Here is a 22,604-nt window from a genome sequence, read left to right on the forward strand (position 1 = left end):
CTCCATATACTAGCTTGCCAGCAGTAGAACTGCTACGTGAAAATAATAAACATTTTCAAGACTTTAATACATACGGTATTGCTAAATTAATGTGATTTTTAAAAAATTCTGTCTACAAATTGAAATGTAGATTAATTTTAGGTTAGGAAACTGAGGTTGAACAATTGTCTAGGTACTATCAGAGAGCATACAAGCACTGCCTAATTTAAGAATGTTCCATTGGTAGGCCCCACTATTGTATATATATGATGTATGGTATATAATAAATATTGTATAATACTGAATCAAGCTAGTGTTTTTTATTCATCTATAATTTCTCCGCTCGTAAATAGAAATAATTATGTCTAAGTTGCTCGATATCTATTACTTAACAGTGATTTATTTTATAAGGCATTATTAATTCTTAGCCATAGTAATCACAGCACTTTTCAGACCTGCCCAATTCAGTACTTGGCCAAAAATTACAGGAAAACATTGGAAATAGTAGACATTATGTGTAATGTAAATTGGATCATGTAATTTTTAATTACTTGGTGAGTGTTGAGATTTTATTTCATATGTTTTTAACTCTTTTAAAGCTTTACCATGGAGGGTTTTTAAGTACTTGTCTCCTCCACTAGTCTCTATTTCCTTCTGGGGAGGGTAACATGTTTTGCTCATCTTCTCATACTCAGTTTTATACTATAGTTTGTAGCTCATAAATGCTCAGAATTATTATTATTAAATTAGTTCTAATTTCTTGTCAAAAATTGACATTTTAAAATCCTATAATTTGTTTCTAGTATATCATTATGTAGGGGGGGAAGAAAACTAGTATTTATTACTTATTATGTGCCAAGGTCTGAGCTCTATGTTTTATATATGTTATCTTATTCTTTATATTATATATGTAATACATATAAAATATATATAATAACTTCATATATGTTATCATTTGTGATTATGACACCACAAAACCCCTATGAGGCAGAAGTTATTAGTCTCACTGTACACATGAAGAAAATAGGCTCAGAGGAATCTTGGTAAAATGTAAATCAGATGATGTCGCTTCTCTGCTCAAAACTCTCCAGTGCTGTCTGTCTAGTATGATAGCCATTAGTTATATATGGTTATCGAGCACTTGAAATGTGGTTTGTTTGCATTGCAATCTTCCATAAATGTACAATATATGCTGGATTTCAAAGACTTCATGTCAAAATTAGAATATAAAATGTCTTAATTCTTTTATGTTGATTACTTGTTGAAATAACATTTTAGATATATCAGGTTAAATAAAATATATTATTAAAATTCACATGTTTCCTTTTTTTTTGAAATGTGGTTACTAGAAATTTTTAAATTATATTTTGGCTCACATTATATTTCTATTGGACAACACTGCTCTAGTGGCTTTTCATGTCACTTAGAATGGTACACAAGGCTGTATTAATCTGTCTTCTGTCACCCCTGATCTCATTTGCTCCTGCTCTCCCTCTTGCTCACTCGTCTCTAGCTATTCCTGCCTCCTTCCTGTTCCTTAAGCACACCAGGCTCTACATCAGGAGAGCCTCTGCCTTTATTGTTCCTGCTGCCTTGATTACTCTCCCCCTATATATCCTTTCCACATTGCTCACTCTCACTCCTCCTTGAGGTCTTCTTTAAAATGCCACTTTCTCAATGAAGCCTACTTTGACTGTCCTATCTAAAATTACAGGTTTTCTCTCCCAATTCCTGTTTTTCTCCTTAGCACTTTAACACTGTCTAGCTTATCTCTGTTTTATTTATCTTATTTATTGTCTTTTTCCCCTAGTAGAATTTGAGCTCCGTGAGGGTAGGAATTTTTTTTTTTAGTTTTCATAGTTGTTCCCAGCATCTAATAGTGTTTAACATATATTGGGGCCCCATTAATATTTGTGAAATTGAATAGAAAACAATTACAACCTCTTTTATTGAATATATTCAATCATGAGGCACAGACCTTTTGTGCTGAAGGGCTATTGTCAGTAGATATTGGTGAGATGATGATGACAGTCTATTAATAGAGGTTCTCAACAAGGGTCAAAAACCAATAAAATTTGTGAGAAGCCTCGTGCCTCTTTGCATCAGCTCCTGTAGTGTGTTCTGCCTGCAATGCTGATGTACATAAAAACCATCTTAGTCCTTGCCATCCTTTTCACCAGCAAATCAAAGGTAAGCCATGGGAATCTACTGAGCTAGGAAAAACAACTGCTACTAAACACTTTCATATACACATCCTTTTGGGAATTCCACAGGAGGTTCCCAGAGAGACTATGGAGCACTGATTCTTTACCCCATACCTCACTGCTTTCCATCTGATGTGACAGTGTGAAATAAGGGAAAGACATGGTGCTGGTGATGGGTGCTGCCTTTCTTGAACATGAACCAGAAACCTTTCCTAGGAAGGAGATTGCAGTTCTTGACAAAACTGATTTGAAAACTTTTCAAGCTTTACAGTGTAATATTTGCCATAAACATGCACCTTCTATTTCAGTCACATTAAACCAACCTGAAGTTTCTCAAGCAAACAGTGAATTCAAGCCTGGAATGCCCCACTCAGTCTTGTAACCAGTGCTAATGCTAATATCTCTCCTAAAAATTTAAAGAGTTGACTATAAGAAAACAATATTACTGCATTTTTCTATACTGTATACCTAAATTGGGAACAAAAATACAGTTTAGAATTTTATGTTTAGTATTACCGGAAGCTTCTAATAAATGACTAGTTGACTCTTTTAATAAATCTAATGCTCAGAGATCAAAGCTTAAGTGGGTTAATACCATTTAAAGATACACTTTCTTGGGTATTAAGTATTTCCCATATATTTGTAGTTTATTGTCTTTTAATTTAGTCTGTAGATTCAGGAACTATTTTGTATAATTCAAGCTAATATGTTCAGTCCTAAAACCTAATTGCTTCACCTATTCTTAGTTTACTTAGTTTAACAAATGTGTATTTCTCAGGATGTAATGTTAGCTCAATAGTGTAGGCTTAAATTGAGGGCAAAGTCTTAGAGATTTTTTTAAAGTGCAGTTTTGAAAAAATAGTTAGAATTTAGCTAATAATTTGTAACATTTCATAGTTCTGTTTTAATGGTAGAGTCAAAAATAATATGTAAGTGTACTTTTTAAATACTTAATACTGTTAAGTATTTTTCTTTCAAATTCAACTTTTAAAAATTAACTTTTTAATCTCACTGTGAGAGGGTTAGTTGGAGGAGCTTCTTGGAATAATTATGTTTAAAAACAATTTTTTATGAGTATATAATATACATATTTATGAGGTACATGGGATATTTTAATATAAGCATGTAATATATATTGATCAAATCAGGGTAATCACCACCACCTGAAATATTTATCATTTATTTGTGTTGATAACATTCCAAATATACTTCTCTAGTTATGTTAAAATATACAATAAGTTGTTACCTATAGTCACCCTACTGTGCTACTGAACTCTAGAGCTTATTCCTACTATCCAAATGCATTTTTGTACCGAAGAATAATTAAATTTTTATTAAGCTTTTAAATGTGAGAGATGACACAAATGGATTTAGAGCAAAGAAGTATGTATATGAAAAGCCATTTTTCACAGTAAGTCATGTTTAGTGTTTCCTAGACAACATACCATTGAGAAATACTGAGTTTAAGAACTCGGGAAGAGTGTAACCATAGGGGATTACACTGTCGAGCAAAAATAAATAAGACAATTGCTAAACAATTTAAGTTTGTTAAGAATAATTGAAAGCCCAGCTAACTTCTACTTGGGAATCTGAGTGGACATTGTACTATTACTATAAAAGCTTGACTCTGTAAATTACAGAACTAATATTTATAGGTCATTGTAACACTTCCAGATTTTCAGGTTTATCTAAAAAGATATCAAAAGTAAACACTCCAGTAATGCCATTAAAAGTAAACTTATCATTTAGAGTTCATAATTTTTTAAAGTGAAGGGAAAACCTACCTGTTTCCTGATTTTCCATTGCTGCTTGGCTCTCTTGGGCAGTATGCTTCAAATTACAGATTGTTCAGTTTTTGAAATAGCGATAGGTATCTTTATTGAGAACAATTAGTGTGTATTTAGTACTGCACAGCCCCTGGCAGAAAGAAATTAGAAAGTTCAAATAACTGACAGTTTGGATAAACTGAATGAATAAAAGCAAATTTACTCAAAAGTCAGCAAGGACAATGGGGTACATTTAGGAATGAAAATAGTAACATTTCTGTTTAAAACTGAAACTAATTCAACTATTAGGTTGGTGCAAAAGTGATTGCGGTCTCAGACTGAATTTTAAATCATTATAACTAGGCTCAAACACATCTTTATTAATCAAAATAGGAGCCATTACAATACACATATTTTTGCCAATGAGAAATAAGTTTGTTTATTCTTGTAGTGTAAAAATCTATGCTTCGGGATTCCACGAACTCTTGGAAGGCATGTTCATCTTGCTAGTTGTGGAAGTGTTTTCCCTGCAAAAAGTTGTTGAGATGCTTGAAGAAGTGGTAGTTGGTTGACGAGAGGTCAGGTGAATATGGCAGATGAGGCAAAACTTTATAGCCCAATTCGTTGAACTTTTGAAGCGTTGGTTGTGCAACCTGCGGTTGGGGATTGTCGTGGAGAAGAATGGGGCCCTTTCTGTTGAACAATGCCAGCTACAGACGTTGCAGTGTTAGGTGCATCTCATCGATTTGCTGAGCAGACTTCTCAGATGTAATGGTTTCACCAGGATTCAGAAAGCTCTAGTGGATCAGACTGGCAGCAGACCACCAAATAGGGAACATGACTTTTTTTGGGCACAAGTTTGCCTTTGGGAAGTGCTTTGGAGCTTCTTCTCGGTCCAACCACCAAGCTTGTCGTTGCCGGTTGTCATCATATAAAATCCACTTTTCGTCACCTGTCACAATCTAATCAAGAAATGGTTCATCATCGTTGTGTGCAAGAAGAGAAGACGACACTTCAAAATGATGATTTTTTTTGATTTTCGGTCAGCTCATGAGCCACCCACTTATTGAGCTTTTTGACCTTTCCAATTTGCTTCAAATGCCGAATGACCATAGAATGGTCGACCTTGAGTTCTTTGGCAACTTCTCTTTTGGCAACTTCTCCTGTAGTTGTAAGAGGATCAGCTTTGATGATTGCTCTCAATTGGTTGTTGTCAACTTCCATGGCTGGCCACTGCACTTCTCATGCTCTTGTCTCCTTTGCAAAACTTCTTAAACCACCTCTGCACTTGTACATTTGTTAGCAGTTCCTGGGCCAAGTGCATTGTTGATGTTGCAAGTTGTCTCCGCAGCTTTACGACCCCTTTTGAACTCGAATAAGAAAATCACTGGAATTTGCTTTTTGTTTAACATCATTTCCATAGTTTAAAATAAATATATTAATAAAATAAACAGCAAGTAATAAGTCATTAGCAAATAAAGCAAGAAATGCGCATTAAGATGATGTGTAACATAACCACATTTATTTAAGAATGCATTCCAATATCAAACAGCAAATTTCAACAGTGCTAAAACCGATTACTTTTGCACCAACCTACTAATAACGATGATTGTTATGGGTTAAATAATCCTCCTCCCCATTAGTATGTCAAAGTTCTAACTCCCAATACCTCAGGATCTCAGGATGTGACCTTATTTGGAAATAGGGTCAATGTAGATGTAATTAGTTAAGATGAGGCCATGTAGGATGGGTCCCTAGTACAGTATGACTGGTGTCCTTATAAAAAGGGGACATTTGGACACAGATACAGTTACAGGGAGAATGTCACGTGAACTTGAATATGGCCATCTATAAGCCAAGGAGAAAGATCTGGAATAGTGCCTTCCTTCCCAGCCCTCAGAAGGAGTCAACCCTCCCAACACTTTTTCAGACTTCTAGCCTCTAGAACTTTGAGACAATAAATTTCTGTTTTTTAAGCCACCCATTTTGTAGTACTTTTTTATGACAACCCTAGCAAACTAATGTGATGTTTTTACAAGATAGTGTCTATTTTGTATAGAGTGTAACAGAAAAGGTTATAGGATCTGTTCAAACAAAAGATGAACATAATTTGTGTTAGTAAATCTCTAGAGTAAATGCGAAATAGTCGATATCCCAGTAGACCTAATGCTGGGAAACCACTTAATTTTCACTGTGCACAGGTCTCGGCTTTGCCACCTTTGATACTGGAGAACAAGAAAAAAGGAAGTTCTACAAAATAATCTATGGCGAATTAAAGGGTTAGAAAAACCACCAAAGATGAAAGTTGGGGAATTTGGATTATAGAAAATCCTCATTAATTTGGACTCCAGGAATTTGGAACTTTTGATAATTTAGTGACTTTTACTATTCACATATTTTATTAGAGGAAGAATAAATTCAAATGATTTTATAGACTATTTTCAAGCGTCTTTCAATATCTTAAAGCATCACTTTACTGTTAAGAAAAACTGATATGCTGAATTCCAGTTGGCACTAAGCTAATGGTGGCTGCCTAAATCCTAATCTCTTAATATATTCTTCCCAAAAGCTTGTATATTACACTACGAGCACAAGTAAACCATTCATGAAAGTATTCTTTTAGCATTATCCGGAGAGCAAGGATACCACAGACTTCAAATTATCTGTAAGTAGAGAAAGAAACAGCAAATTTCAAACAGAGTTCCTATTGCTGCTGCGAGCATGGAGTGTGGGGAAGGGAAATCTTAGAATCTGTTTGGAAAGGAGGAGAGGGGAGCAGAAAACCAGATGAAGCACAGTGAAAATCTCCCTCAGAAAGAGAAAGGCTAAATTAAAGTGTTAAAAGTCTAAACAGAGGTCAGGTCTGGAATTTAGTAATTCACAGCATGGAGTACAGAAAAGGAATCTGTGAGCAGAACTAGGGAGTGCAGCATTGGAAAAACATTGCTTCTGGAGGAGGGAGATAAATAGAGCAGTGAATATGATGCCCCTCAGATACCTGGCACTGAGGGGAAATAAGGTAGTAATGGTGGAAAAATCAACTGCAGAAATGAATTAGAAGACATATAAGTTACTCCTCACAGATAACAACTCAATATCATCCATGAAATGAACTGAATTTCACCATAGTGACAGAAGAGAATGCTATCGAACTAGGGTTTCTGTACATGAAATGCTTAGAAATAGGAAAAATCACAAATAAAGAATAAATTACAAGGTATCCAAGGGAGAATGTATTGAAATGAAAATTTAATGCCATGGAAGAAAGACAAGAAGAATGAAAATAAGGTAAAGAAAGACATTAAAAGGGGCAGAGAGAAAGTAGTTGAAATGGAAGACAAAGAATATCCAACATGCATGTAATTAGAATCCCTAAAGAAGAAAAAACATTTGAACCAAACACATGTTTAAAGCTATAATCCAAGAAAAGCTTCCAAAAATAAGAGAAAATCTAAATGAACATACCAAAACAGCTTGGGAAAATTGTATCCCCTGGGAAAATTGAGTCAGACCAATCAACCCTAAGATATATTATAGCAAAGTTATTAGAATTTAAAGATAAAAAAACCTTCATGACCTCCAGGGAGAAGAGAAAGTTACTTAATGGCTGGGAAAATTACTCTGACATCAGACTTCTCAAAAGTAAAAACAAGGCAGCGTTTTTAAGAAACTCAAGGATAGGAAGTATGATCCAAGGATTTTATATGTAGTTCTTCAAGCCTCCAGACTTTAGAAAAATAGTTTGAGACATGCAAAGAACTCAGGGAATACTGTGCCCATGAGATCTTCCTGAAGCATCTGCTAGGGCAGTGGTTCTCAAAGTGTGGATTCGAGACCAGCAACATCAGTACCACCTGGGAACTTGTTAGAAATGCATATTCTTAAGTCTAGCCCAGACCTATTAAGTCATAAACTTTGGTGTGGAGTACTTTAGTTTGTGTTTTAGCAAGACATACAGGTCATTCTGATACACACCCTACAAGAGGATAAACTTCTCCCAGCCAAGGGAGGATTAAGGAAACTTTGGCCAAGAACTAATAGTAAATATTGATATTCATTGCAGATATAAGTCTAAGAAATGGGTAAAGATATACTTGGAAGAACAATATGTAAAGCCCCAGAGTAGAAAGAATACAACTAATAGAATACAACCAAAAATGAGAGAATAAGGGACAAAAACAGGAGGAAAAAAATGAGATTATTTATTGTTGAATAGGTAACAGGTAGAAGTCAGAGAAAACCATTTAAAACTGTCAAGAGAATAAAAATTAAGTAAGATGAAATATCATCTCACCCCAGTTAAAATGGCTTTTGTCAAAAAGACAGGCAATAGCAGATTTTGGTGAGGATGTGGAGAAAGGGGAACCCTCTTACACTGTTGGTGGGAATGTAAATTAGTACAGCCATTATGAGGAACAGTATGGAGATTCCTTGAAAAACTAAAAATAGAACTACCATATGATCTAGCAGTCCTACTTGTGTTTATATCCAAAACAAAAGAAGTCAGCATATTGAAAAGATATCTGCACTGCCATGTTTATTGCAGCTGTATTCACAATAGCCAAGATACGGAATCAGCCTAAGTGTCCATCATTGCATGAATGGATAAAGAAAATGTGATACACATACACAATGGAATATTATTCAGCCATAAAAAGAATGAAATCTTGTCATTTGTAGCAGTATAGATGAACTGGAGGACATTATGTTAAGTGAAATAAGCCAAGCCCAGAAAGACAATCATATGTTCTCACTCATATGTGGGAGCTAAAAAAATGATCTCATGGAGAGTAGAATGATGATTACTAGAGGATAGGAGAGATAGTGGGAAAGGGTAGATGGAAAGGGGTTGGTTATTGGACACAAAATTACAGTTGGATAGAAGGAATAAGATCTGGTGTTTGTTAGCATAATAGGGCAACTATAGTTAATAATAATTTATTGTGTATTTCAAAATAACTAGAAGAGTAGAATTGGAATGTTCCTAACACAAAGAAATGATAAATGCTTGAAGTGATGGATACCCCAATTACCCTTATTTGATCATTATAAATTATATGCTTGTATCAAAATTTCACATGTACCCCATAAATATGTACAACTATTATGTAGCTATATAAATTAAAAATTAAAATAAAACAACAACAACAAAAAAGAGGATTAAGGGCATCATGGAACATGTAATGGCAAAGAAAACAGTAGAACAACTCAGTTAAATGCAATATGTGATCCTGGACTGAAAATGTTGCCAACAGGACTTATTGGTACAATTGATGAAAGTGGAATGTGGAATATAGATTAAATAAATTATTGCATTAATAATTCTATAGGAGTAATATGAATATTCAAGAGAATATTCTTGGTGTTAGGAAATACATGCTGATGATTGGGTAAGTGCTAAAGGGCAAATTTTGATATTAAAATTTTAGATATGGGAACAGTTTTCTAATTTAAGTATTTAAAAACATTACTATTTATACAGTCTGATTTGAAGCTAACTGGAGATGAAAATATATTTGATTATTTCTTCATATTTCTCATCTTGTAATTCAGTGATCACTTACTGTAAACCTCATGTGGATTTGGAAAAAGCAGAAAAAATTTTGCATTAAGTACTTAAGCTTTTTGCTTTGCACTGCTTAATCCAAACAGAATATCCAGCAAATAAATTTAGTTGTTTCTTTTAAAATATACTAAAACTCATGTCATTAATGTGAACTAACTTACTCAGGGTGGAAATAGTAAAGATAAATACGAATGGTATTTCCTAATACTTTAAAATTCATTTATACCAGTTTTGTTCCAATTTTTTTTAAATTTTATTTCAGCTTATGGGGGTACAAAAAATAATAGTGAAGTACATTGGTTTTCTTTTTTAAAGACATGGATGTAATGAGGCCCTTGATAAATGAGCAGAATTTTGATGGGACATCAGATGAAGAACATGAGCAAGAGCTTCTACCTGTTCAGAAACATTACCAACTTGATGATCAAGAGGGTATTTCGTAAGTGTTAAGTCTCCGTTTCATTCAGTTCTTTTGGTAATCTTTTTTTTACAGGCAAGGCATTTTACTAGATACTACAGAAAGTACAAAGATGAAGGTACGGTTTCCATCTTCAAGGAATTTATAGTTTATTTGGGAAAGGAGAAATGCATTTAAATCCCAGAGCAGTGTATAGGAATTACTACTCTGGTGATACATATCAAATGCTGTGTATCTAGAAAGGAGGGAGATCTGATCTAGAGGAAGTGAAGTGGCTTCTGAAATGATTAGAAGTGAAATAGTGGGAGGTAGCAAATACTTCTTTATGCTGAGTGCATGGCATGAAACAAAGTCACGGAGGTAGGAAAGCATTAAAATGTTTTTTTAAAACTTTTTTGTTATTTTGTCATTAATTGATTTGAATAAGTTCTTATTCTAATAATTAATAATTAAGCAAAGTAACATGAAACTTAATTGATTAGAAAAGATGAGTATAAACTGAAAAAAATTTTAGGCAAACATTTTTGTTTCATAAATTTAATTTTTTTGCTCTTTTTTTTTTTTCTGGTTTTAATTTATTTCTTCTTGATCAAGAGATCTTTTTTAAATGCCTCCTAGAAACTATTCTTATCAGATCCATTAGGGAATTTATATCTAAAAATTAATTCATTATTTATCTTACCTGATGATATACATACAGTTTTAAACCTTTGTTTTCTTTTAATTAACTTCTTCTTAGGTTGATAGTCATACATCAAATATGTTTAGTATCATGATTACACAGGCAGTGTCAAAAAATGGCTGTCTTATTAGCCTAATCTTTGCCATTGTTCTGAAAATCATAGCCACAAAGTATCTTATGAGAAAATTACCTTTTCTTTAATTATTACTTTACTGTTTGCAAAAACAATTTCACTTAAATATGTCATGTAATCTCCACAGTAACTCTTGGTATTTCACTGTTAAGTAACAAGGATAGGGCTTGAGCCAACTATGACTCCTGGCCCAGTGGTGGGAATGTTAATTTGGTTCCTTGCTTAGATTAATTGTCAGTTCCCTTCTAATACCAAAACCATGAGCATGTGATTTTAATAGCTTTTGTTGTAAAATGTTTAAATCTTACAACTTTTACTTTTCAGATTTGTACAAACTCTTATGCATCTCCTTAAAGGAAATATTGGAACTGGCCTTTTAGGACTTCCGCTGGCAATAAAAAATGCAGGCATAGTGGTAAGACTTATCTTTGTAATCTCCAGTTAAGATACAATTACCAGTCTAATTTACAGCAAAATTACCACAAGCTAACATCTAGCCTAGTCAAATTATAACCTGATCAGGTGACATTTAGATGGTAATTTAGCTGTTATATTGATAAAATTATGTGAACTATGGTAATGATATCTAACAAAAAATGAGAATTAGTTTTTCATTTTTACTTAATTATTTATTTGTAGTATTTAACAAAACTCCAAACCTAAAACAGTGTTTGATTTTTCCAGATATGGTCATATCTTATTATTCTTTTAGATTTTCTGGGATTTACATACCAACAAATATATTTAATAGAACAGATTATTTGTATTGTGGAACTGCATAGTTTTTTAGACTCAATAAAATATACAGATTTAAAGAATAATAGTTAAGAAAAGGAATAACAATATCTTTTAAAAATAAATATTTAAAGCATTGTTAGAGACGATTATTGTAATTTTATAACAGAAGCTTGATAGAAGGGAATTCATTTATGAAGTAATGAAATTATATTTAAATTTTTTAATGGGCCAGTTTCTTAAAAATAGTTTTAACTACCATCTTCTTCTTTATTTGACTGTTTTGTCCACCCTAATTTATAGTAACTTAAAAATTTCTGATTATAAAAATAAACTTCGGGAATATTTTGGTTATGTCTCAATAATACAGGTATCACTTTAATTTTAATAAATAAATACTTGAAATTTTTTATGTACCACTTTTTGAAATAATTATTTTCTAATCACAGTTTCTGACACATAGTAAGTACTCAATAAGCAGTCCATAGAAGAAATTGGTTGCTCATAATCCCAGTCTGATATTGTGCTTTTTAGTCAGTTAGATAATGATGCATAGTTACATATAATTATAATGGTAGGACACTGATAGTTGTAGACTTGCCATATGATATTAAATATGATGTTGTATTCCATTCTACCTTGTTACATATCTGTACTTTGTATTATAAGTTTGAGTAGCCAAGTTGATAAGGTGGAATCATACATGGTTGGCTTAAATATGATTTAAAATTCATTCTGTATCAAGTTTATTAGTTTCCCCATTCAAATGATTATTTAATCATTTTGCCCAACAAATATTTATTCACTGCAAAAGAGTAATTCATTTACTACTTGTTTAGAAAGTTACTCAATTTTTGTTAAATATTTAAACCTTATAAATTTTCTTCCCCACAGCTTGGACCAATCAGCCTTGTGTTTATAGGAATTATTTCTGTTCACTGTATGCACATATTGGTACGTTGCAGTCACTTTCTATGTCAGAGGTAAATGTGGATTTGTTAAGCCTATTTAATTTATCTTAAAGCTATCAATTTATTTAGAGCATCAGATAGTCTTATATTTCTACTGTGCTTTGTATTTCCTTCATTATATAGACAAGTCTAAGATAATGAATATGAAAAAAGGTAGCATTTCATATGATTTAAATCTGGTTAGAATCTATTTATTTTTAAGAGGTAGCTTTATTAGTGAAATAGGTTTCTCTTATTTAGTATAAATGGGAAAAATCAGGAAGGATGTATAGAGGCAGTGGAGGCAGTTATACAACTTTCAGTTGTGGCATAATGATCTTCAGTTTATCATTAATTCAGTTTGGGGTGTAACGCCTTTGGTACTCTGTATTGATATATAGGTTAGTAGTAGATAGTCATTAAAATAATACTCTTTTTCTTTATTTTTGTATCATGAAATACTTCTATTGGATAATACACAAACTTTAAAAAAAAATAGTATTGCCTATGCTATTAGCCCAATATCTAGTCTTGACTCTTTTTATTTTTGTTATTTGTTCTTAAAACTTTGGATAAATCACTATGATCTTTAAATGACAATACATACTTTACAAAAGAGAGAAAAAGGGAATGGAGAAGTAATAGCTACCTCATGGGGCTGTCTTGAAGATTAAATGAGATAGTTTATGAGGAAATGTAGAGCCCTGTACAGATGTATTTTTAGATAATGCTGTTCTCAGAATGGAATAGTTTAGACATGAACAATGTATTAAGAGTTGGTGATGTTTTTGGGTATTTAAAATATTTGCATCTATGAAGCACAAATATTAGGTTATATGAATTCTATAGTTATATAAACTTTAGCAGTAGGTAAAAATTAATATTCTGATAAAAAGGACAGTTATTAAAATTTAATGAGGCATGTTTTAGAAGTATGCAGATCTTGAAATTTTGAAAGCTCATCTGTCATTGCATAGCCCTACATTGGTTAATTCCCATTCATTTGTTGTTCTTTTGAAGGGATGGCTTTATGAACCAACTTAAAATTTTTCTTTTTCCTTTGTATGAATATCATTAAATTATAGGTATAAAAAGTCAAACTTAGGTTATAGTGACACTGTGAGTTTTGCTCTGGAAGTAAGTCCTTGGAGTTATCTTCAGAAGCAAGCAGCATGGGGACGGTAAGTACCTGCTGTGTTACTAATATCTCATTGTCAAAATTATGTTAATTTTAAGTATTTTAATCTGACAAGATATGTAAATAAAAGTATGATAAAGTTGGGGAATAAACATTAAAAACTTTAGAGTTAGGCAGGCTTAGGTTCAAATCTCAACTCTACCATTTTTCAGTTTTATGACCTTGGTCAGATTGTTTATCATTTTGGCTTGGTTTTTTCACTGTGAAGTGAGTTTATAATAATATTCACTTCACAGGATTATTGTGGTAGATTAAATAAAATTATATTTATAGGGCACCTGGACAACCAATGACATAATCATGTTCGGTAATTTTTTAAATAAAGGAAAAAAGCAAGACAAATGTTGCAGTCTCGTTATTTCAAATTGGTGGAGTTTAGCTACATGCTCATAAGACATCTGAGGTGTGGATATATTTTAGCATAACTTTATTTTATTGTCTTGTTATTTAAATATAACTTTATCATTGGTGGCTTTGGCTAGTCAAAGTCAGATGAACACAAGACTAAAAAAATAAGGACGTGTAAGCAAATCAAGTGCTAACTGTGGTACAAATGACATATGAGGTGGGAATAAATGAAGAGAAAGAACAGTGTTGGTAGATGAGTTTATGGTTAAATAGGGCGTTTCTGGGGATTTTTAGGAGGTCATATTTGTTTATGAGCAGCTCAGAGCTCCTGATATGCTGAGTAGGAAAAGGAAGGAAACAACCGAATGCCCTAGGGACTTGCCCCCGGAACCCAGAACTGCATCTTCTTTCTTCTGGCCCAGACTAGAGGCATCTTTGTCTACTTGTTCTATGAAGAAGAATGGCTTTCAGATAAAAGTGGCTGGAATGATTGTTGAGGGGACACTAATATCAAAGGTGGATGAAGACATATTAAGGGAATGCTTAAATGCAATTCATCAAGGAGAAGAGACTTGAATTCATTTCAGGGTACTAAGATAATTTACAAATGAGATCCCTGAAGAACCATGGAGAATGGTAGAGTTATGGCAAGAATGAAGATAGGCATACTGATCCCAACTTAAAATGGAAGAAGGTGGGACTATAGATTTTATAGACCACAGTGTTTGACAGGTTGACACATGGTCAGACAAGAGACAATAAGAGATTAGTATATATATGCTATAGTAGTCACTCATTGTTCTTAGATCAAAATGAAGAAGTCTGGGCTGTATATTAATATCATGTAGGCAGATTTGTAACTGATTACTGCCATACCCAAATAATGCTAATTTGACTGATGTCTCTGGTGATATCCCTTCCCTACTCCTGTATACTATTTTATGTAGCTGAAATTATCTAGAGTACAGTCATCCATTGGTATGCATGGGGAATTTGACCCCCCTGGGGATACCAAAATCCAAGGTTGCTCAAGTCCCGTATATGAAATGGTATACTATTGGCATATTACCTACGTATATCCTCCTGTAGACTTTAAATCTTCCCTAGGTTACTTATAATACCTAATACAGTGCCTACATATCACTTCATTTCCATGGATTCAATGTAGTACTTAGTGTGTGGCAAATCAAGTTTTGCTTTTGGAATTTGGTGGAATTTTTTTTCTGAATGTTTTCTATTTGCATTTGGTTGAATCCATGGATGCAGAACCCACAGAGGCTTACTGTATCTCACTAACAAAAAATAAGAACAGAGAAAAGCCACTGGAGAGGTCTCTCCTGGTATGATTTAGGACCATGCTCCAAATCCTCTTCCATTCTACATTCTTATTGGTGATTTGAATACTAGAAAGCATGCTCATCATATTTGTAGATGCCATGAATCTGGGAGGGATGGGAAATATACTGGGTTGATCTAAAAAGATCTTAAAAGGTAGGAGCATTGGGCTTAATCTGAAAGAGGAAATGTTTTTATGAAATGATTTTATCAGCTGATATCCTCAAACTGTTGAATTTCAGAAATAGAAGATGACAGAAAAATCTTGGCCTTTTAACTTAATGGAGAATCCTTTCGTTCTATAATAATTCTAGTGACATATTGGTGATAAATGTGTGATCTTTGTAGAAAATAAATATTTTAAATGTTTCTTATTTAAGGAAGCAAAAGAATATGTGCTGTTATAAAATGTTTTAAAACAGTTAAAAAGAGACATAAAATGTAGTAATATTTCAGCAGCTCTGATTGATTCTTATTTTTGGATATTTCTTTTTCCAGGACTGTGGTTGACTTTTTTCTGGTGATAACACAGCTGGGATTCTGTAGTGTTTATATTGTCTTCTTAGCTGAAAATGTGAAACAAGTGAGTATTTTTCTCTAGTTAGTGAAATAATTTTCTTCTAATGCCCTGCCTATGGCCTCCTATTTCTTCTGTGGCATCCATGGTTGAATATGAAAACGTGTTCCTTTCATAAATAATATTCTTTGTAGATTTTACTTTAGTCTTTTTTTTTTTTTTCTTTTGGAATTTGGATTTCTGCTGTTATTGTTGATTTTACTGTTTTTGCCATAATATCAATAATGCTTGTCCTTTCAGATCAGAATATGACATAATTTACTGATACTTAGCTACTTGAAACTTAGATCTCAAAAGCATATATATAGATGGTTTGGAAGCATATTCTTTACATTGATTTTCTATAAAAAATACATAAAACTTCAGCCAGCAGCCTAAAAAAAAAGTAAAAAAATAAGCATTCATTACAAAAATCCAATTATTGCCATTGTCTAAAAATATACTGTTTCCAAAAATGAACAGCTTTCTGTAGTTCTCTCCATGTTGTGAAGGTTTGCTTTAAGAGGAAGTGGTTTTCAGTCTTGGTAGAGATTGACAGTTCATTTGGACAGACACTGAAATAAAAACTCCTATCAAAACAATGCCAAAGCATATTTCTTTATAACTGGTATTATTATTCCTATATTACCCATTGGTCTTCTTAATTATTTTAATTAAAAATATTTATTAATTATACACATGAACATGGGGCAATAAGCATTTTACATAGTATTATATAGAACTGTCTTATAGGTATTGTAATGCAAAATGATGATATGAATATTTTTTCTAAAGAACCTATATATATATAAGTATATATTTGACTCTCTTTTCTAAGTATAAAGTATACTTCATTTTATATTTAGACCAAGAATTGGCAAACTTTTTCTCTAAAGGACTAGATAATAAGTATTTTCCACTTTCTGGCCATATGGTCCCTGTTGTAACTACACAACTCAGCCATAGATAACAATATGTAAACATATAGATATGGCTGTATTTTAGTAAAGTTTTGTTTGCATAAATAGGTGGTAGGCCAGATTTGGTCTGCAGGCCATAATTTGCTAAACCCTGATTTAGATTATGCCTTTATATTATATTTGAGCCACTAGCTTAAATTTTTAATATTGGAAGAAGTCATCAAGTCAAACCCTCTTTTATAAAACAGTTGTCTTAAAAGGTCACAGCTAGTTAATAATCAGAGCCTGGATTTTCAGATCAGTGTTCTTCCCCGTGTACTATGTCTCAGCATCTAGAAAAGTTTTGTTTGTATCTGGAAAGTTCCAAACCTAGCTTAAATGTCACCTATTCTGTGAAATCTTCCTCAACTGTCCCTTCTGTGCCTTCCCTTTCTTCATCTTTTGCCAGAATTTATTGATTTTTCTCCTGGGTTTTGTCTAACACTTTAAAAATAACCTTGATTATACTGTATTAAAAGTTGATTACAAGTTAATTTTCACCAGTAGACTGCAAACCCTCTGAAGGAAGGGACCACGATATTTGTTGTGTTCACCACTGTAAACTATCATGTAAGAGTTCCTCTTATTGGTACCCAATATGGTTATTGGACTGGAAGGGAAATGAACTCACTAAACTGAGAGGGATATTTGTTTTTCATCTCTTTATTTCTTAGACCTAGTACTGTACCTGGTTTATTGAGCAAGTGTTCAATAAGATTTTGTGGACTCAAAGGGTTTAACCTTTCTGTTTGATTTTTCCCAATGATGGTCTCTCTGCTGCTTTCCTTACTCCCATCCTTTCTCCCACCCATTTCTCCCATTTTCTTTGTCAACTCTTCTCTTTCGGCTCCTTGTGATTGTTTTAGCTTGGTTTGTCACTTCCGTAGCTATTTATCCTTGTGTCTATAGAAGGAATGGTGTCAACCAGATTAGTGTTGTGACTGCTGACAGTTTTAGCCAGGAGATACTCTTAGTTGCTATCTACATCTGAGAGTCTCAATAAATTATGTAGTTTTTTGTTCCAGCCTTATATTACTTCTTTTTCCAAATATCTTCTAAACTATTTCTTCTCTCCTTTCTTTTCATAGATACTTGCAAACAATCAAGTTCATATACAAACTTTTCTGGAAGAAAAATTCATAATCTAAACCATTGCTGTTCCTTTAGATGTAGGTGTTCCTCAAACATACTGTAACTATAGAATCAAATGAAAGACTTTAGTGAGAGCTGTGGAAGAAGTAGAGTAATAGCACTTAGAGTTAATTAGAATCCTGTTTATACTCTTCTGTTTATTAAAATAAAGCATCAATCATTTTATTGGCATTACTTATTACAGATGATGTGCTTTTGATTTTACAAGTATTTAATTCTACAAATTGCATTTCCTAGGACTCCTAACTCCATTAAGGCCCTATTTATTGTTAAGAACTGCTAAGACATACCATCTTACCAATCATTTACATAGAATATGATGGAAATGATGCCTTTCTAGGAGAATTGTGTAACATGGTAGTACTGTATCTTTTCTAATATCTCCTAAGAGAGTTACCAAAAAGCTCTATTTAAATTGAAAAGTAATGCTATCAATGTCTTATAAGTTTTTATTTATAAGCTATGACATATATCATTTAATCTTTACAACTACTCTGTAAAGTAAGTACTGTGCTCATTTTATGAATGAGGAAGCAGTCTCAGTAAACATGAGTAAGGTGCCCTAAGTCATGCAGAATTACATTGAAACCTAGGTCTCCGCCATAGCTGCCACCCAATAGGTTAATTGTTTATCACTGGACAGGACATAGTCTGATTTTAGTTGTGATTGAGTGTATTTGTATGGATATGACATAAAGAGTAAAGAAGATAAAATAATTGTCTATAAGCTTAGGATTGGTGACTTTCTCCCATGAAATATTATCAGTTGCTTCCAAAGTTGAATGGAAAAGTTAAGCTCATTTGTACATATCCTAAGAAGACTAGGTAGAAAAAGTAACTCTCTGGGAGGTAAGGAGAATGTCTGCTGTAGATAGAAAGGTGAAACTCCTTTTCAGGCATAAAGAGTAACATAGAAAAAAGATATGCAGTTAGGCTTGAGAAGATAGTTGAGGTGGTCACTGAAGCAGCATGAGGTCGAGATTTTCATTCTCTCAACAAAGGTGTTCTTTTACATTTGATAGCAGTATACAATAGTGGACACACTGATTGATTCAACCTTACCAGTTACTACTACTAGTATAGTTAAAAACTGTGGAATTGTTACCCCCTTAATTTACATGAAATTGAAGGTACAGTATTTGGTTAACCCAAAGAATTAAGGGTTTAGTTGCCATACAAGTGTGGAAACCTGCTTCGTAACTGCCACATGGTTTCATTAAGCCAGCATGTATTATACAATCAGTAGAGGAAAAGAACCCTAGTGCTTCTGATGACTCTGGTCCCTTGTGGTTATAGTTGCTCCTCTCTGTTTTTACTCTAAGATACTCTAGAAAATTTCAGATAGATAAAATAGTGTATATGGGCATGGAGAGTGGGGAAGGAATACAGGATTATATTAAGAGGAAAAAATGTAAGGATACCAAATACCATTGACTTCAGAGTCAGAAGATAGGAGCTCAAATCTCTGCTTTCACAGTTTGAACTCACACATGGGGCAAGACCTCCCTCCCTGGTCAAGCCTCAGTTTCCTTATTTATAAAAATGGAAATAGTACAAAATCTCTCCTTATTTCTCATAAACTTACTGTGAGGCTCAGCTGAGAAAAGGTTTATGAAAGCCTTTGTAAAATGTAAAACAGTATACAAATGTAGGGTATAATGACTTTAATTCTGCATTTAGCTTTACTAAAGAATATAAGCTGCCTTTAGAATTTTAACCATTAAATTGCTGAATCATTGAAAAGTTAAAAAGTAGTGGGTTTTAGTAAATTTGAACTCAAAATGGAAACAACTGAATTTAGTAATTTTATTTTATAATATTTATTTCAGTGTTTTACATTTTGGTAAACATGTGAGATCATAGGAAGTCCTATTAGATAGCCAATCTCTGTCTCTAGAGGGCACCAAAGGACTCAAATGTTTATCTGAATCTTGCTCTAGGTATGTATCTACATTTTTATTTTATTTTATTTTTTAATCCTGAGAATTTTTATAACCATCTTTCTGCCAAGAAATGCTAAAATAAGAGATTTGTTTAGAATTAATTTTAAATTTCCAAGCACCTAGTAATAATTAAAATGGCCGTTTTAAAAATTGGCTATAATTGCTTTTCTCTTGCCAGGCATCCTTGTTAGAACTTAACTTTGATCATTACTTAACCTAATTTTTGGAGGTACTGCTTTGATAAGAAGTACTTGGCTCTAAATAATTTAGTTACTAGAAAATTAAGTCAACAGTGAAATACATTCATGAAAAAGTAATGTAAATTACCAAATTTGCTTTTATTTCAAATTATAGAAAATAAAATATAAAGTTCTAATGGTCAGTTAGAAGATAATTGTGAGCTATGCATTTCTTAAATGGTACCTGGTGTAACTTGAGAGTTTATTAGTCCAGTATGGGTTTTAAATTGCCTTATAGCATAAAAATCTAATAGATACATTCCCTGCAGTCTGAGATGATGTGTACATTTGTAGTGACATTAAACATTGCTTATCATGGGTTATAAATATAAAATTAAAAGAAACACTTGAATTAATCATGTCAGAATTGTATTTTAAATTTCTGTTGGCCTCTTACTACTTGCTGCATTTAAAGAGAGATATGTCTGAGTGGAGGCCAGGTGGCAGCGTGGTCAGGGCCCCCCTTTCTGGGTTGCAGTATTTTGGTAAGGTTAACAGATAGCTGTTACAAGTTAGATGCTGGAGTCCTAGGCCTGGATTTGAATCTTAGAACCATCACTTACTAGCTTGATGTTATGCAGGGTTTTTTTTCAACCTCTCTAAGCCTCAGTTTCCTCAGATATAAATTGAAATTGATACTATTATACTGCCCACTTTAGAGAGTAATGTTAGGATTAAATGAGATGTTATATAAGTATAAACCATGTAGTTCCATACCTGATCCATAGAAAGTACTCAAAGTACTTAAGAATGTGTGTAACCACAGACTTTGATAATATCAGTGTGTTTGAAGGAGGGTACACCATGTTTGGGGGCAAATAACTTGTCACTGGTATTCAAGTTATGGTATGATCTGCCTCTACTGTAAGTTTTTTAGTTTGTTTCTAAAGTTGTTTGTAATTTCATACCTATTTCAATAAGTTGAATTATGTGATTAACTGAATCAGAAACAGTTTTTAATATATGGAGCCTGTAAATCATTGTATTTCTTTTGAAATCTGAAAAGTGGGTTATAGAAGTGACTGAATAAATTGTCACATAAAGTTTATTTATCTTGTAGAAGATTTTTGCTCCAGCAAAAATTTATCTACTGTTGAGCATATGGCCATGAATGAATGTAGTAGGTTCTTAATGAATATCTATTGATAATGACAATTTGTAAATAATAGCTTTATAAAAGTTTTAAAGTTAGGATATGATTATTAAATTTTACTTTGATTACATTTCTAGGAGGTACTTAGAGCTTGTTTCATATCTGAAGAAAATAAGCTGGAGTAGAATACCCAATGGCCATTATAGACAAGTATGATCCCAAGCTTAATGATCGCAAAAATGAGATCTTTGAGTCTTTGCAGAGATCATGAGTATGATATTCACAGAGCTTCAAAATAAATTAGTAAATTCATCCTCATAATTTTTAATGAAGTTTATTTTCACAGTATGATAGAAATTATGCGAAGAAGATTATCCTACTTTAATTATCCTTATGTTTGATATATATGTTTCTAGGAAGCCAGAGTATCTTGAAAAACTGCAAATATTTTATGTATTGTAAAGTGCATTATGGGAATGTATCATAGAGTGTATAGATCATAATTTTCTTTCTGTGTCTCTTTTACGATTAAAAGTTGATGGAAGTTTTCTCCCCTTCCTTATTCTCCTGGTAATCCTGTCTAGGTTCATGAAGGATTCCTGGAGAGTAAAGTGTTTATTTCAAATAGTACCAATTCATCAAATCCATGTGAGAGAAGAAGTGTTGACCTAAGGATATATATGCTTTGCTTTCTTCCATTTATAATTCTTTTGGTCTTCATTCGTGAACTAAAGAGTCTATTTGTACTTTCATTCCTTGCCAACATTTCCATGGCTGTCAGTCTCGTGATAATTTACCAATATGTTGTTAGGGTAAGTATAACATGTTTTTAACTAAATATCATGCATTTATTATATAAATAAAATTTTTGTTTGCTTTGGAGGTAAAAGTAATGCTATGTAAAGATCCCTACTTCATATGTAGTACACAGTAGACAATCCGTTTGAGGGATACTGTTGAATTAGAAAAGTATGTGACATGGAGATTAAAAACCACAGGCTTTGTGGTCAGATCTGGTTTTGAATCTTGGTAAATATGCTTCTGGGCTTTGTGACAGTGCTTCAGAAGATAGTAATACCTACCCAAGAGATTTAGGACTGTGCTTTTAGTACAGTGCAAAAAAGAACTCATTAAGTGTATTGTTTATTGCTTTAAAATTTGAACCAACCACAAGAGATGAGTGTATAGATGTAATTCTGTAATTTTCTCTCTGCCACTACACTAATCTATAATCCCTTTATCTGAAGTATATGCAGTAACCTCAACTGATTTCATTGTCCATAGTCTAGTCTGGGAATTCTTAACCCAGTTTGCTTAAAAGAATCTGTTGATGGGATTCAGGGAGTCT

General features: G+C 32.9%; 1 protein-coding gene across 1 annotated transcript in view; it reads left to right on the forward strand.

Moving 5' to 3' along the window:
• Positions 1-22,604, forward strand: part of SLC36A4 (solute carrier family 36 member 4) — a 48,514-nt gene that overhangs the window by 3,984 nt on the left and 21,926 nt on the right. Inside the window, exons 2-7 of the mRNA XM_069469073.1 lie at positions 9,831-9,954; positions 11,073-11,163; positions 12,378-12,466; positions 13,519-13,614; positions 15,813-15,897; positions 21,841-22,068. Of these exons, the coding sequence (XP_069325174.1) occupies positions 9,831-9,954; positions 11,073-11,163; positions 12,378-12,466; positions 13,519-13,614; positions 15,813-15,897; positions 21,841-22,068 (713 nt within the window). The remainder of the gene's footprint in view (positions 1-9,830; positions 9,955-11,072; positions 11,164-12,377; positions 12,467-13,518; positions 13,615-15,812; positions 15,898-21,840; positions 22,069-22,604) is intronic.

Source organism: Eulemur rufifrons, chromosome 6, assembly GCF_041146395.1.
Source record: "Eulemur rufifrons isolate Redbay chromosome 6, OSU_ERuf_1, whole genome shotgun sequence".
NCBI classification, from domain to species: Eukaryota; Metazoa; Chordata; class Mammalia; order Primates; family Lemuridae; genus Eulemur; species Eulemur rufifrons.